At 46.7% G+C, this 16243-nt stretch overlaps 2 protein-coding genes across 2 annotated transcripts in view; both read left to right on the forward strand.

The window, feature by feature from the left end:
* Positions 1-15765, forward strand: part of LOC148662316 (H-2 class II histocompatibility antigen, A-U alpha chain-like) — a 29632-nt gene extending 13867 nt beyond the window's left edge. The window contains exon 5 of the mRNA XM_088632005.1: positions 15421-15765. The gene's annotated coding sequence lies outside the window, so the exon portion shown is untranslated. The remainder of the gene's footprint in view (positions 1-15420) is intronic.
* LOC148662318 (H-2 class II histocompatibility antigen, A-U alpha chain) lies at positions 2225-15765 on the forward strand. The gene is made up of 5 exons (XM_088632004.1): positions 2225-2380; positions 4219-4473; positions 4786-5067; positions 5914-6043; positions 15404-15765. Exons 1-4 carry the CDS (start codon positions 2317-2319, stop codon positions 6036-6038), a joined length of 726 nt encoding a protein of 241 aa, XP_088488130.1. The 5' UTR covers positions 2225-2316; the 3' UTR covers positions 6039-6043; positions 15404-15765.
* Positions 15766-16243: the final 478 nt, after the last annotated feature.

The raw sequence follows: 16243 nt of genomic DNA on the forward strand, positions 1-16243 counted from the left end.
TCCAGCAGAGGAAACTGTCACAGAGACCCCCACAGCACCTCCATAGCTCTCGAGAGAGAGACCCACCAGCAGCCGGTGGAGATCACGAGCGCATTTTAATCTGAGCAGCGCTGTTTCAAAGAGGACATTAAAGACAACTCTCAGGGTCAAGACCTGAAGGGCTCTGCTCCTCTCTTTCACCCAGTGAGCTGTAGTCGGTGTGATATCAATTCCACTAGGGGGCGCTCTTCCTGTGCTCGGTGTCCAGATGGACGAGGTGCCGGCCGGCCCCTGTGGTTGTGCCACAAGGGGGCGTAAGAGGTAGTGGCGCTGGCGCTGGGAGCTGCATTCCTCACATTCTCAGGAGGAAATCGCTGAACTGGCTGCACCTGGGATCTCCTGCTCCCTATGAAAGCAGTTCCTGAGGAGGGCAGGGGTTGCCCTGCTGTTCAGCAGAATAGTGAGTGTGTAGAAGGTGGTCTGGAGGTGAGAGGTTTCTTCTGGCCCACCAGTGCTCAGAAGTGTTATAATGGGGTGATATTAGTAGCAGCCTCGGTTGTTTTCTGGGTTGGGACACCGGTACACAAGAAGTTGGTCCATGAGTGCACCTGGCCAGCTGGATTTGACTGAGTAAGTTCTTGCCACTGCTATCAGGGGAAGTATCTGGTTATGGTTCATGTGGAAAAACCTTTTAAATATATTTTTTATATAGTACCTTTTTAAAATAGCATCTTCAAGCACTTTACACACAGACCCCAGCTTGCTCTCCATGAGACACACAGACAGGGAGAGAGAAGCTGGGGGTCAGAGCGCAGGGTCAGCCATTGTACAGCGCCCCTGGAGCAGCTGGGGTGAAGGGCCTCCCTCAGGGGCCCAACGCAGTAGGATTCCTCTGCCAGCTGTGGGATTTGAACCGGCAACCTCCCAGCCACAGGCTCAGACCCTGAGCCACAGAGCCACAGCTCCGCCCGGAGCAGACAGACAAAGTAAAAGTTAAGTAATCAAGTAAAATTCAGTTTTGAGACTGGATTTGAAGGCATTTAGAGGCATTTACAACAGGAAGCCAGTGCAGGGACTCCAGGACAGGAGTGAGGGGATCTCTTGCACGAGACCTGATCAGGATTCTGGCTGCCGGATTCTCGAGCTCCAGACTGGAGTCTGTTCGGTGTGGGTTTAGATACTCCAGTGAGCAGGGCGTTGCAGTAATCAATTCAAGACAAACCTCAAATTCTAATTCAAGTTCAAACTAGTATTGAGGTAGGAACTGTCTCCCCCTGCTGCTGGGGCTCTTTCTCTGGGACCCACCAGGAAGCTGCTGGCTGAGGTCTCTGGCTCCTGACTGACCAGGCCAACAGGATGGGCTGCCTGGTCTCCTCTCGTTTGTGACCGGTCTTCTGCCCGTGTCATGTGACAGGCCCCGGACGGCCGCTCCTGCCTGGCGACAGGTGATGTCAGAGCAGGGGCTGCAGTGGATTGGTGGGGGCTCGGGGTCTGTGTGAGACTCCCCCGGTGTGTGTCTGTCTTTCCTGTGTGACTGTGAGCCCCAGTGGTTCCACTTCCCCGTTTCTCCAGCACCTCTGATGCCAGCTCTCACCCGCCAGGTTCTTCAACACCTGGAAGTCCTGTGTTTTATAACCATTCATTGTTCATCCAGGTGGGGCTGCACACTGTGGTGGTGGAGGGGAGTTCCCATTACCTGTGAAGCGCTCTGAGTGGAGTGTCCAGTGACTGCTTCATTTTTTTCCAAAATAATGATCAATCAGAGCTGTAGGTTCCAGGAGTGTGCAAGAATTAGGAGCTCTTTGCTTTTTAGAAAAGCCAGACTGTGAAAGCACGTCTCTAAAATCTAGATTGAAGAGCTGGTCCTGTTGCTCCAGGTCAGGACAGGTGTCCCTCACTCCCCTGCGTACCTGAATTCCCTGGTAGGGTACAGGTCACTACATCAGGTTTTAGGGAGCTTTTCTGCATTTGAGTGATCTGCGTTACTGACTGGGTGAAAATCAATACATCTTTTTGCCAAGGGACCTTATTAATAATGATTAATAATACTCCTGATGTCAATCTGATATTTCATGCAGTTAAATATTTTCACATTTCTCTGGGAAATCTAAAAATTTAGATTTACCTTATTCAAATGAAAATGTTTCAGTAGTGAACGCTTACACCAAGTGTCTCTCCATAGCAACAGCGCTGCGATGCATTTCAGAATTTTTTGATTGGCTGATAAACAATCTATTAAAGAGAAGGAGGAGTTTTGCTTTTGTCCTTAAACTCCTGGGTCAGTTTTCAGTTTGTCAGATCTGCTGTGGGGGAGTTGGTGAGCACCTGAGGAACAGGATGAACCATTTGCTATTTCTAAGTGTCTTTCTGGCAGCTGTCTGGACAGGAGTCTATTCTAGTGGTACGTATTATCTTATCTAAAATTAAAGCAATATTACTTTTGTCACAGTTGACTTCTGTTAATATAAAGCAATATTTTTATTGGTTGGGAACGTCAGTACCATTTTCAAATCTTTGATCTGTAAAAAAAGTTTCAGACACAAGGTGGTACAATCATAATTTAACAACTTTTTGACTCTTTTCGTGTTTTAATGTGATTGGATTTTAAAGTTTTTATCACCACCTTTGCTCTGTCATTTGTCTCCACTGTGTGAAAAGAATTTGCCACATTGTTAAAAGTTATTTGTGTAGCAAATTTACCGTGTTGCGTGCTAAGTGCGACTGTCACTCATGCTGATCTGACACGGTCTCTCTGGAAACAGCGTTGTCTTCTTTTACAGACTCCAGGTGCTTTAAATACAGCATCTTATTTTATCATATGAGCATCAGAGAGAGTTACAGAACTTAGTAGATGTGGATTTTTAACTGACAACTGCAGAAGACTTTCAAAGATGCAGTATGTTTATTCCTTAGAAAAAAATATATTTTTGAAATATTAGAATGTTATCTGAAATGCAACTAATTTGTATTAATAAAGCACCTTTTCAAACCCAAAACATTGTCCATACTGAGAAAGGAATGGATGAAGAAAGTACAATATATTATACACTAAGTAGACTGTGGTTTCCTCTCACTATACAGTCTATAATTGTTTTTCATTCAGGTGCCCTTACTGAACAGTGTTACCAATAGCAGGCAGTGAAGACATCAGGATGTTTCAGTTTTTAGAGGACAGTACTTGAAATATTTGGCCCCTTAGGGAGTTTGTAGTTAACTGTTCCCAGGAGCTCGTCCAGCTGTGTCTGGAGAGAAGCCAGGGTATCGGCTTCAACAGCAGGGCTGGGCAGCTTGTTCCCCACCCCCACCCCCCTCTGTGTACAGAAGAGCCTCCTGTCCTGACTGGAGGAGCTCACCCAGCTGTGTCTGGAGAGAAGCCAGGGTATCGGCTTCAACCACAGGGCTGGGCAGTTTGTTCCCCACTCCCACCCCCCTCTGTGTACAGAAGAGCCTCCTGTCCTCTGTTTTAACTGCTCTTCCTTGTCGTATCTGCCTCTGTCCTCTGGTTTATGTTTCACTGTTGATGCTGAAGAATCCCAGTAGGTTGACTTTGTCATTAATGTCATTAAGGATTCTGAATACTGGTATGAGGGCCTCTCTAATTCTCCTGATGCTATTTGTTATTGTGATCCCAGAAAGGGTTCTGGTGGATTTGCAGCTGGGACACAGATTACAGCTGAGAAGGGCTGTATACAGGCACTATTCCTAGGGCCTATGAAAACTAAAAGGCTGTATTTATTTTATTTTTTTCTTTGTATGATATAAACTGTAAAAGAGAGCTCTTCTTGTTTAAATATAGCAGAGTTAGGATGACTGAAAAAATATTTCAGGTCATTTTGATCTTGAAAATGGGAAGGGAAAGAGAAGTGCTGAAGACACAGTGGCCCTGTGGCTGAGACATGTAAGGAACAGATGATAATAGACTGTTTAGACCCCCTGACTAATTGTTCATATCAGCCCCATCGGATGAAGTTACTTCAAAAAGGAATCCATCATATGAGCAAGCAATTTGAATGAGGAATTGCTTTCCGGTATTATACAGAATGAATCTTTGTAGCGTCTCGTGTGTTTGTTCCTATGCAAAGTAATACAATACCTCTTAGAGGCAATTTATCCCCAAATCAGTCAATTGTGAAACCCAGTCCATCTGTATGAAATAAACAGTTGTGCTCTTTGTGGTGTGAACTGTGTCAGCTATAAGGTGATCGATGTGTGTTGACGCACCTCTTTGATCTCTTGCAGCTTCACACATTGACATAAATGTCATTGGCTGCAAGTCGGATGACCCAGTGGCACAAGATGAGGCTCAGCTGGACGGAGACGAGATGTTTTATGCCGATTTTGACAAGAAGGAAATGATACTGACACTGCCGGCGTTTGCTGACTCCTTTGGTGTAGATCCAGGATGGGTACAGGGCGCAATAGCAAATCGACAGATCTGCATCAACAATTTGGAAGTTGCTATCAAAGCTGAGAACAACCCTCCAGAAAACACAGGTAAATAGTTTCACCTGTAACTTTGTATATAATATATTTGGATTGATTTTCATGATTTTTTAAAAACATTTTGTGTGTATTTCTTAATTATGGAATATATGCCTCAACAGCCAATGCAAACAGTTTAGGTTTTTGTTCTTACTGAATATAAAATTATTAAAATGAATAGCTGCAAAGACAACACTAAATTGTGGATGGATTAATAAAAGCTGCATCTGAGATTTTGTATTATGTTTTTGTATTTTCAGACTTGTAGCTTGCGTCTTGTGTGGTGACTGGTGTGGGTGTGATTGTTGTGTTGTATTCCCCCAGATGCTCCTGTCAACACTATCTACCCCAGGGATGAAGTGGAGCTCGGGAAGCCCAACACCCTCATCTGTCTTGCCAACAACTTTTTTCCCCCTCCGGTCAAAGTGAGGTGGACCAAGAACGATGTGGATGTGAGCGAGCAGGCCACCCTCAGCCGCTACTACCCCAACAGCGACGCCACCTTCTACCAGTTCTCCACCCTGAGCTTCACGCCGCAGCTGGGCGACGTGTACTCCTGCAGCGTGGAGCACAAGGCCCTCCCGGAGCCCAAAACCAGGATCTGGGGTGAGGAAAGATCTGCCTGTTGCTGTTGCACCTGAATTGTTCTGTTAAAAGCTGACATGCCATACATATAAGTAAGTGTGAATGTGAGTCAGACAAATATAAGCTATATAAATATTTTATATGAATATAATTATAATCATGTCCTTGTCCATTAATGTGATGTGTTTTCTTTACTGACATGAGAAGGCCAGTGCCTGTGTGTCAGTACAAGTCATGCTATATTTCTGCTTTATAGAGCGTTATAAGGATAATCGTGTAATCAGAAACAGTCCCTTGGTATCTTTGACTGACTGTTGATTTAATCTCAAAACTGATGTCCATTGTTAATAGTAAGGTGACAGTGAAAACAGTGAGAGGTCAGAGACATGACTGTTCAATAATCTCTATTTCAGTAGTGCAGTTAGATCCTTATGACTGTGACAGAGGGAGGAGGTGTGTGGAGGGTATTTGTGTGACTCCTAGCTGAGGGAGTGAGTATCGGAGAGGATAAGGGCTCTGTACTCCACAAGGGTGTAGATGTGGTGGTAGGAGGGATGCAATAGAGATACATGGTGTGATTAGAAGTTTGCAACATGCATATCTGTTAACAACTCAAGTAGTAATGACTGCTATATGAGCTGTATATATTTGCATAAAAGAAACTGCTTTTGTTTCCAGACAAAATGTCTTACTTGCTAAGAGAGTGAGTTTTCTGCCCTGTATTAATTTAGAAAATGTATGTTTTTTTGTAGTTCAATTAATTTTGCTTTAGTTCACTTTAAAACTCAAACACGTTATGTTACAGAAAGTATGAACATTATTGTGTACAGAAAAATAAATTATTTGATAAACCACATCTCCACACAGAGCCTGAAGTAAACGCACAATCTGACATCGGGCCGACAGCGTTCTGCGGGGTGGGCCTGACCCTGGGGCTGCTGGGAGTGGCAGCCGGAACCTTCTTCCTCATCAAGGGCAACAACTGCAACTGAGACAGGTGAGACAATACAGCCCTGATCATACTGACACAGGTACAGAGCTCACACACACTGTACTGAGACAGGAGAGACACACTGTACTACCAACACCACACTGATCACACTGACACAGGTACAGAGCTCACACACACTGTACTGAGACAGGAGAGACACACTGTACTACCAACACCACACTGATCACACTGACACAGGTACAGAGCCACACACACTGTACTGAGACAGGAGAGACACACTGTACTACCAACACCACACTGATCACACTGACACAGGTACAGAGCTCACACACACTGTACTGAGACAGGAGAGACACACTGTACTACCAACACCACACTGATCACACTGACACAGGTACAGAGCTCACACACACTGTACTGAGACAGGAGAGACACACTGTACTACCAACACCACACTGATCACACTGACACAGGTACAGAGCTCACACACACTGTACTGAGACAGGAGAGACACACTGTACTACCAACACCACACTGATCACACTGACACAGGTACAGAGCTCACACACACTGTACTGAGACAGGAGAGACACACTGTACTACCAACACCACACTGGTCACACTGACACAGGTACAGAGCCACACACACTGTACTGAGACAGGAGAGACACACTGTACTACCAACACCACACTGATCACACTGACACAGGTACAGAGCTCACACACACTGTACTGAGACAGGAGAGACACACTGTACTACCAACACCACACTGATCATACTGACGCAGGTACAGAGCTCACACACACTGTACTGAGACAGGAGAGACACACTGTACTACCAACACCACACTGATCACACTGACACAGGTACAGAGCTCACACACACTGTACTGAGACAGGAGAGACACACTGTACTACCAACACCACACTGATCACACTGACACAGGTACAGAGCCACACACACTGTACTGAGACAGGAGAGACACACTGTACTACCAACACCACACTGATCACACTGACACAGGTACAGAGCTCACACACACTGTACTGAGACAGGAGAGACACACTGTACTACCAACACCACACTGATCACACTGACACAGGTACAGAGCTCACACACACTGTACTGAGACAGGAGAGACACACTGTACTACCAACACCACACTGATCACACTGACACAGGTACAGAGCTCACACACACTGTACTGAGACAGGAGAGACACACTGTACTACCAACACCACACTGATCACACTGACACAGGTACAGAGCTCACACACACTGTACTGAGACAGGAGAGACACACTGTACTACCAACACCACACTGATCACACTGACACAGGTACAGAGCTCACACACACTGTACTGAGACAGGAGAGACACACTGTACTACCAACACCACACTGATCACACTGACACAGGTACAGAGCTCACACACACTGTACTGAGACAGGAGAGACACACTGTACTACCAACACCACACTGATCACACTGACACAGGTACAGAGCCACACACACTGTACTGAGACAGGAGAGACACACTGTACTACCAACACCACACTGATCACACTGACACAGGTACAGAGCTCACACACACTGTACTGAGACAGGAGAGACACACTGTACTACCAACACCACACTGATCACACTGACACAGGTACAGAGCCACACACACTGTACTGAGACAGGAGAGACACACTGTACTACCAACACCACACTGATCACACTGACACAGGTACAGAGCTCACACACACTGTACTGAGACAGGAGAGACACACTGTACTACCAACACCACACTGATCACACTGACACAGGTACAGAGCTCACACACACTGTACTGAGACAGGAGAGACACACTGTACTACCAACACCACACTGATCACACTGACACAGGTACAGAGCTCACACACACTGTACTGAGACAGGAGAGACACACTGTACTACCAACACCACACTGATCACACTGACACAGGTACAGAGCCACACACACTGTACTGAGACAGGAGAGACACACTGTACTACCAACACCACACTGATCACACTGACACAGGTACAGAGCTCACACACACTGTACTGAGACAGGAGAGACACACTGTACTACCAACACCACACTGATCACACTGACACAGGTACAGAGCTCACACACACTGTACTGAGACAGGAGAGACACACTGTACTACCAACACCACACTGATCACACTGACACAGGTACAGAGCTCACACACACTGTACTGAGACAGGAGAGACACACTGTACTACCAACACCACACTGATCACACTGACACAGGTACAGAGCTCACACACACTGTACTGAGACAGGAGAGACACACTGTACTACCAACACCACACTGATCACACTGACACAGGTACAGAGCTCACACACACTGTACTGAGACAGGAGAGACACACTGTACTACCAACACCACACTGATCACACTGACACAGGTACAGAGCTCACACACACTGTACTGAGACAGGAGAGACACACTGTACTACCAACACCACACTGATCACACTGACACAGGTACAGAGCTCACACACACTGTACTGAGACAGGAGAGACACACTGTACTACCAACACCACACTGACACAGGTACAGAGCTCACACACACTGTACTGAGACAGGAGAGACACACTGTACTACCAACACCACACTGATCATACTGACACAGGTACAGAGCTCACACACACTGTACTGAGACAGGAGAGACACACTGTATTACCAACACCACACTGATCATACTGACACAGGTACAGAGCTCACACACACTGTACTGAGACAGGAGAGACACACTGTACTACCAACACCACACTGATCATACTGACACAGGTACAGAGCTCACACACACTGTACTGAGACAGGAGAGACACACTGTACTACCAACACCACACTGATCACACTGACACAGGTACAGAGCTCACACACACTGTACTGAGACAGGAGAGACACACTGTACTACCAACACCACACTGATCACACTGACACAGGTACAGAGCTCACACACACTGTACTGAGACAGGAGAGACACACTGTACTACCAACACCACACTGATCACACTGACACAGGTACAGAGCTCACACACACTGTACTGAGACAGGAGAGACACACTGTACTACCAACACCACACTGATCACACTGACACAGGTACAGAGCTCACACACACTGTACTGAGACAGGAGAGACACACTGTACTACCAACACCACACTGATCACACTGACACAGGTACAGAGCTCACACACACTGTACTGAGACAGGAGAGACACACTGTACTACCAACACCACACTGGTCACACTGACACAGGTACAGAGCCACACACACTGTACTGAGACAGGAGAGACACACTGTACTACCAACACCACACTGATCACACTGACACAGGTACAGAGCTCACACACACTGTACTGAGACAGGAGAGACACACTGTACTACCAACACCACACTGATCATACTGACGCAGGTACAGAGCTCACACACACTGTACTGAGACAGGAGAGACACACTGTACTACCAACACCACACTGATCACACTGACACAGGTACAGAGCTCACACACACTGTACTGAGACAGGAGAGACACACTGTACTACCAACACCACACTGATCACACTGACACAGGTACAGAGCCACACACACTGTACTGAGACAGGAGAGACACACTGTACTACCAACACCACACTGATCACACTGACACAGGTACAGAGCTCACACACACTGTACTGAGACAGGAGAGACACACTGTACTACCAACACCACACTGATCACACTGACACAGGTACAGAGCTCACACACACTGTACTGAGACAGGAGAGACACACTGTACTACCAACACCACACTGATCACACTGACACAGGTACAGAGCTCACACACACTGTACTGAGACAGGAGAGACACACTGTACTACCAACACCACACTGATCACACTGACACAGGTACAGAGCTCACACACACTGTACTGAGACAGGAGAGACACACTGTACTACCAACACCACACTGATCACACTGACACAGGTACAGAGCTCACACACACTGTACTGAGACAGGAGAGACACACTGTACTACCAACACCACACTGATCACACTGACACAGGTACAGAGCTCACACACACTGTACTGAGACAGGAGAGACACACTGTACTACCAACACCACACTGATCACACTGACACAGGTACAGAGCCACACACACTGTACTGAGACAGGAGAGACACACTGTACTACCAACACCACACTGATCACACTGACACAGGTACAGAGCTCACACACACTGTACTGAGACAGGAGAGACACACTGTACTACCAACACCACACTGATCACACTGACACAGGTACAGAGCCACACACACTGTACTGAGACAGGAGAGACACACTGTACTACCAACACCACACTGATCACACTGACACAGGTACAGAGCTCACACACACTGTACTGAGACAGGAGAGACACACTGTACTACCAACACCACACTGATCACACTGACACAGGTACAGAGCTCACACACACTGTACTGAGACAGGAGAGACACACTGTACTACCAACACCACACTGATCACACTGACACAGGTACAGAGCTCACACACACTGTACTGAGACAGGAGAGACACACTGTACTACCAACACCACACTGATCACACTGACACAGGTACAGAGCCACACACACTGTACTGAGACAGGAGAGACACACTGTACTACCAACACCACACTGATCACACTGACACAGGTACAGAGCTCACACACACTGTACTGAGACAGGAGAGACACACTGTACTACCAACACCACACTGATCACACTGACACAGGTACAGAGCTCACACACACTGTACTGAGACAGGAGAGACACACTGTACTACCAACACCACACTGATCACACTGACACAGGTACAGAGCTCACACACACTGTACTGAGACAGGAGAGACACACTGTACTACCAACACCACACTGATCACACTGACACAGGTACAGAGCTCACACACACTGTACTGAGACAGGAGAGACACACTGTACTACCAACACCACACTGATCACACTGACACAGGTACAGAGCTCACACACACTGTACTGAGACAGGAGAGACACACTGTACTACCAACACCACACTGATCACACTGACACAGGTACAGAGCTCACACACACTGTACTGAGACAGGAGAGACACACTGTACTACCAACACCACACTGATCACACTGACACAGGTACAGAGCTCACACACACTGTACTGAGACAGGAGAGACACACTGTACTACCAACACCACACTGACACAGGTACAGAGCTCACACACACTGTACTGAGACAGGAGAGACACACTGTACTACCAACACCACACTGATCATACTGACACAGGTACAGAGCTCACACACACTGTACTGAGACAGGAGAGACACACTGTACTACCAACACCACACTGATCACACTGACACAGGTACAGAGCCACACACACTGTACTGAGACAGGAGAGACACACTGTACTACCAACACCACACTGATCACACTGACACAGGTACAGAGCTCACACACACTGTACTGAGACAGGAGAGACACACTGTACTACCAACACCACACTGATCACACTGACACAGGTACAGAGCTCACACACACTGTACTGAGACAGGAGAGACACACTGTACTACCAACACCACACTGATCACACTGACACAGGTACAGAGCTCACACACACTGTACTGAGACAGGAGAGACACACTGTACTACCAACACCACACTGATCATACTGACACAGGTACAGAGCCACACACACTGTACTGAGACAGGAGAGACACACTGTACTACCAACACCACACTGGTCACACTGACACAGGTACAGAGCCACACACACTGTACTGAGACAGGAGAGACACACTGTACTACCAACACCACACTGATCATACTGACACAGGTACAGAGCTCACACACACTGTACTGAGACAGGAGAGACGCACTGTACTACCAACACCACACTGATCATACTGACACAGGTACAGAGCTCACACACACTGTACTGAGACAGGAGAGACACACTGTACTACCAACACCACACTGATCATACTGACACAGGTACAGAGCTCACACACACTGTACTGAGACAGGAGAGACACACTGTACTACCAACACCACACTGATCACACTGACACAGGTACAGAGCTCACACACACTGTACTGAGACAGGAGAGACACACTGTACTACCAACACCACACTGATCACACTGACACAGGTACAGAGCTCACACACACTGTACTGAGACAGGAGAGACACACTGTACTACCAACACCACACTGATCACAGTGACACAGGTACAGAGCTCACACACACTGTACTGAGACAGGAGAGACACACTGTACTACCAACACCACACTGATCACACTGACACAGGTACAGAGCTCACACACACTGTACTGAGACAGGAGAGACACACTGTACTACCAACACCACACTGGTCACACTGACACAGGTACAGAGCTCACACACACTGTACTGAGACAGGAGAGACACACTGTACTACCAACACCACACTGATCACACTGACACAGGTACAGAGCTCACACACACTGTACTGAGACAGGAGAGACACACTGTACTACCAACACCACACTGATCACACTGACACAGGTACAGAGCCACACACACTGTACTGAGACAGGAGAGACACACTGTACTACCAACACCACACTGATCATACTGACGCAGGTACAGAGCTCACACACACTGTACTGAGACAGGAGAGACACACTGTACTACCAACACCACACTGATCATACTGACACAGGTACAGAGCTCACACACACTGTACTGAGACAGGAGAGACACACTGTACTACCAACACCACACTGATCACACTGACACAGGTACAGAGCTCACACACACTGTACTGAGACAGGAGAGACACACTGTACTACCAACACCACACTGATCATATTGACACAGGTACAGAGCTCACACACACTGTACTGAGACAGGAGAGACACACTGTACTACCAACACCACACTGACACAGGTACAGAGCTCACACACTGTACTGAGACAGGAGAGACACACTGTACTACCAACACCACACTGACACAGGTACAGAGCCACACACACTGTACTGAGACAGGAGAGACACACTGTACTACCAACACCACACTGATCACACTGACACAGGTACAGAGCTCACACACACTGTACTGAGACAGGAGAGACACACTGTACTACCAACACCACACTGACACAGGTACAGAGCTCACACACACTGTACTGAGACAGGAGAGACACACTGTACTACCAACACCACACTGATCACACTGACACAGGTACAGAGCTCACACACACTGTACTGAGACAGGAGAGACACACTGTACTACCAACACCACACTGATCATATTGACACAGGTACAGAGCTCACACACACTGTACTGAGACAGGAGAGACACACTGTACTACCAACACCACACTGACACAGGTACAGAGCTCACACACTGTACTGAGACAGGAGAGACACACTGTACTACCAACACCACACTGATCACACTGACACAGGTACAGAGCTCACACACACTGTACTGAGACAGGAGAGACACACTGTACTACCAACACCACACTGATCACACTGACACAGGTACAGAGCTCACACACACTGTACTGAGACAGGAGAGACACACTGTACTACCAACACCACACTGATCACACTGACACAGGTACAGAGCTCACACACACTGTACTGAGACAGGAGAGACGCACTGTACTACCAACACCACACTGATCATACTGACACAGGTACAGAGCTCACACACACTGTACTGAGACAGGAGAGACACACTGTACTACCAACACCACACTGATCACACTGACACAGGTACAGAGCTCACACACACTGTACTGAGACAGGAGAGACACACTGTACTACCAACACCACACTGATCACACTGACACAGGTACAGAGCTCACACACACTGTACTGAGACAGGAGAGACACACTGTACTACCAACACCACACTGATCACACTGACACAGGTACAGAGCTCACACACACTGTACTGAGACAGGAGAGACACACTGTACTACCAACACCACACTGATCATACTGACGCAGGTACAGAGCTCACACACACTGTACTGAGACAGGAGAGACACACTGTACTACCAACACCACACTGATCACACTGACACAGGTACAGAGCTCACACACACTGTACTGAGACAGGAGAGACACACTGTACTACCAACACCACACTGATCATACTGACACAGGTACAGAGCTCACACACACTGTACTGAGACAGGAGAGACACACTGTACTACCAACACCACACTGATCACACTGACACAGGTACAGAGCTCACACACACTGTACTGAGACAGGAGAGACACACTGTACTACCAACACCACACTGATCATACTGACACAGGTACAGAGCTCACACACACTGTACTGAGACAGGAGAGACACACTGTACTACCAACACCACACTGATCACACTGACACAGGTACAGAGCCACACACACTGTACTGAGACAGGAGAGACACACTGTACTACCAACACCACACTGATCACACTGACACAGGTACAGAGCTCACACACACTGTACTGAGACAGGAGAGACACACTGTACTACCAACACCACACTGATCACACTGACACAGGTACAGAGCTCACACACACTGTACTGAGACAGGAGAGACACACTGTACTACCAACACCACACTGGTCACACTGACACAGGTACAGAGGTGACACACACTGTACTGAGACAGGAGAGACACACTGTACTACCAACACCACACTGATCACACTGACACAGGTACAGAGCTCACACACACTGTACTGAGACAGGAGAGACACACTGTACTACCAACACCACACTGATCACACTGACACAGGTACAGAGCTCACACACACTGTACTGAGACAGGAGAGACACACTGTACTACCAACACCACACTGATCACACTGACACAGGTACAGAGCTCACACACACTGTACTGAGACAGGAGAGACACACTGTACTACCAACACCACACTGGTCACACTGACACAGGTACAGAGGTGACACACACTGTACTGAGACAGGAGAGACACACTGTACTACCAACACCACACTGATCATACTGACACAGGTACAGAGCTCACACACACTGTACTGAGACAGGAGAGACACACTGTACTACCAACACCACACTGATCACACTGACACAGGTACAGAGCTCACACACACTGTACTGAGACAGGAGAGACACACTGTACTACCAACACCACACTGGTCACACTGACACAGGTACAGAGGTGACACACAGTCTGTTCAGTGTTTTCAGTTTGGTATGTTTTGAAATCGGTTAAGTAGCTAGGCACTAAAAATAGACTAAGTGACACAGTTGCTGTTAACCTTGAGGCTTGTCTTTCATTCATACTAATTTATTTCTTTTTCTTTAACAGAATCTTCTCTTCGTAAGGACTTTCAGTGTTGGATTTTCTCAATTTTACACTGTATTTGAATATATTTCTTCTGATGTGTTGTAGATGCTGTACCATTTTTCCTAAGGTGAATTTCAATAACCAGGAAGATACTGCACAGTCCCCTACAGTGCAAGTCTGTACTTTTAATATGAGAGATGTAATTCTTGTAAATGTATTGCTATCTGTTGTACACATAAAGTTTTGGAAATTTGATTAATTGGTAATCTATAATTCCTATTTTATAACTTAATAAGACTAACATTTCTTTTTAGTGTGTCTTTGGTTCTCAGTTGAAAATGTTTTTACTTGTACAATGCAACATTAAAAGAATTGTGAATGTTGTTGCGGTTTTTTCCTCCTTCAGACCAATAAACACAAATAAACCCCCAGATGTTAAACTATATTTCTGCAACCTGTACAGGCTGAAGACATTCAGGGAGAAGTGAATGGAGAATTGGTTAATACACACAGAGTGCGCTAAGGGATGAATACTCAAACTAGGGTGATATAAGATGCAGGGATGGTTAACTAGTGAAGTCTGGAGATAATACCGAACTAGGATGGCTTCCAAACACTGTACAAGCAGCAAATAAACTTCAAGACTACACAAACCCTGGGAGATAGTTTAAAATTTGATTGGTGTAGGGTTTTGCATGCAGATAGTAAAAACGGACCACAAGCATAAATCAAGAAATACTGAGCTAAGACAAGGCTGCAGATGAATATAGAAAAACAGTGTGCAAAATTAGGTTAAAAAGTCATCCCAGCAGGTTTCTTCAGAATCAACTCTGAAATACTACAGCCTTGTTCTGGGTTCTT

The sequence above is a fragment of the Lepisosteus platostomus genome, chromosome 5 (assembly GCF_059453375.1).
Source record: "Lepisosteus platostomus isolate fLepPlt1 chromosome 5, fLepPlt1.hap1, whole genome shotgun sequence".
Classification (NCBI taxonomy): Eukaryota; Metazoa; Chordata; class Actinopteri; order Semionotiformes; family Lepisosteidae; genus Lepisosteus; species Lepisosteus platostomus.